Source organism: Octopus bimaculoides, chromosome 2, assembly GCF_001194135.2.
Source record: "Octopus bimaculoides isolate UCB-OBI-ISO-001 chromosome 2, ASM119413v2, whole genome shotgun sequence".
In the NCBI taxonomy this organism is placed as follows: Eukaryota; Metazoa; Mollusca; class Cephalopoda; order Octopoda; family Octopodidae; genus Octopus; species Octopus bimaculoides.
Genome location: NC_068982.1, coordinates 398372 through 399565, shown reverse-complemented (window position 1 = coordinate 399565; position 1194 = coordinate 398372). Strand labels below are relative to the sequence as shown.

Here is a 1194-nt window from a genome sequence, read left to right as displayed (position 1 = left end):
ATATATATATGCAGTGACTACTTCGTCGCTTGGGTGTGTGTGTGTAAATAGTTGCTCTTGTTCCATGGGAGGGTGTGTGCCATTTCCACTACGACGTTTCCCCTTTTAATTTTTTTCATTTTGGGAAGTAATTTTATTTTACTTTATTCACCCCTACCTCCCTTTTTTTTAGCTTTTTCTTTTTTTTTTGTACAACTTAATGTTTTTTTTTTCTTTTTGGCGTCTATTTTTAGGAACTCTATGTTCTTCCTTTTTCTTCCATTTGTACGCGTGAGTTTAACTATCTGTAACGGTGTTGGTACAGTGTATCTCTTCTAATACCGGAATGGTAATACGCCACTTCGTCTATCGTGTTATCGCTGATAGCTCTGCAAGACACTGAATTTGAACCGTCTCACCAATGTACTATGTGTGTAAAAATACGTCGAAACAATTGTAGTGCATTTAAATGAAGAATGTCGTTCATTCCATTTTCTATCAATTATGTATGTGTATGTGTGTGCGTGTGTGTCTGTGTATGCATGTGTGTGTCTGTGTATGCATGTGTGTGTGCGTGTGTGTGTATTCTGTAAGTAAAATTATATATACAGATTTTTAAATTATTTCTTCTTACAAGGACTGTAGATTACATACTACTGATGACATACGATTTCCATGGTTCATGGGAGAAACTGACAGGACACCTTTCCCCATTGTATCCAAAGAAAGGAGAGACCAATGGAAGACAATATCTCAATGTGGTGAGTTATAAGCAGAAAACTTTTCAAGTTCTTGTTCGATTAATGGAAGCAGTTTATTTCGAAAAATGCTTTATTTTAACTTTCTCTAGATTAAGGTAATGCTTTAAACTCGATGTCCACATCTCTTCACCAGTGCGAAACTGTTCTCTGTTTAAAACACTTGTTCCATTGATATATTTGTGTATTTTATATTGCAGTTTGTGAACAGTAATGTAGTTGTTTCGAAACTTCTAATTGACCGATCGCTGGTTCACTTCATTTCTGATCATGAAGTGACAAAGAAACATTTGGAACTTAGAAAAGAATTTCGTTTGAAGAGCAGCGGTTTTCTCGATAAACATTCTTCAGTAATACATGTCGATGAAAGATGCCCACACACATACTTGTGTGTGTGCGCGCGCGTGTGTTCTAATATATATATATATATATATATATATATATATATATATATATA

The 1194-nt window shown here is 34.8% G+C and overlaps 1 protein-coding gene across 4 annotated transcripts in view; it reads left to right on the top strand.

Moving 5' to 3' along the window:
- The window catches only part of LOC106870746 (chitinase-3-like protein 1), a 34898-nt gene that overhangs the window by 19534 nt on the left and 14170 nt on the right, over positions 1-1194 (top strand). For all 4 annotated transcript variants that reach the window (XR_008266389.1, XM_014916936.2, XM_052975217.1 and 1 more), the window contains exon 6: positions 617-740. Coding sequence is in view for 3 of the 4 variants with exons in the window: in XM_014916936.2 (XP_014772422.1) it covers positions 617-740 (124 nt within the window). In the remaining variant the exon portion in view is untranslated. The remainder of the gene's footprint in view (positions 1-616; positions 741-1194) is intronic.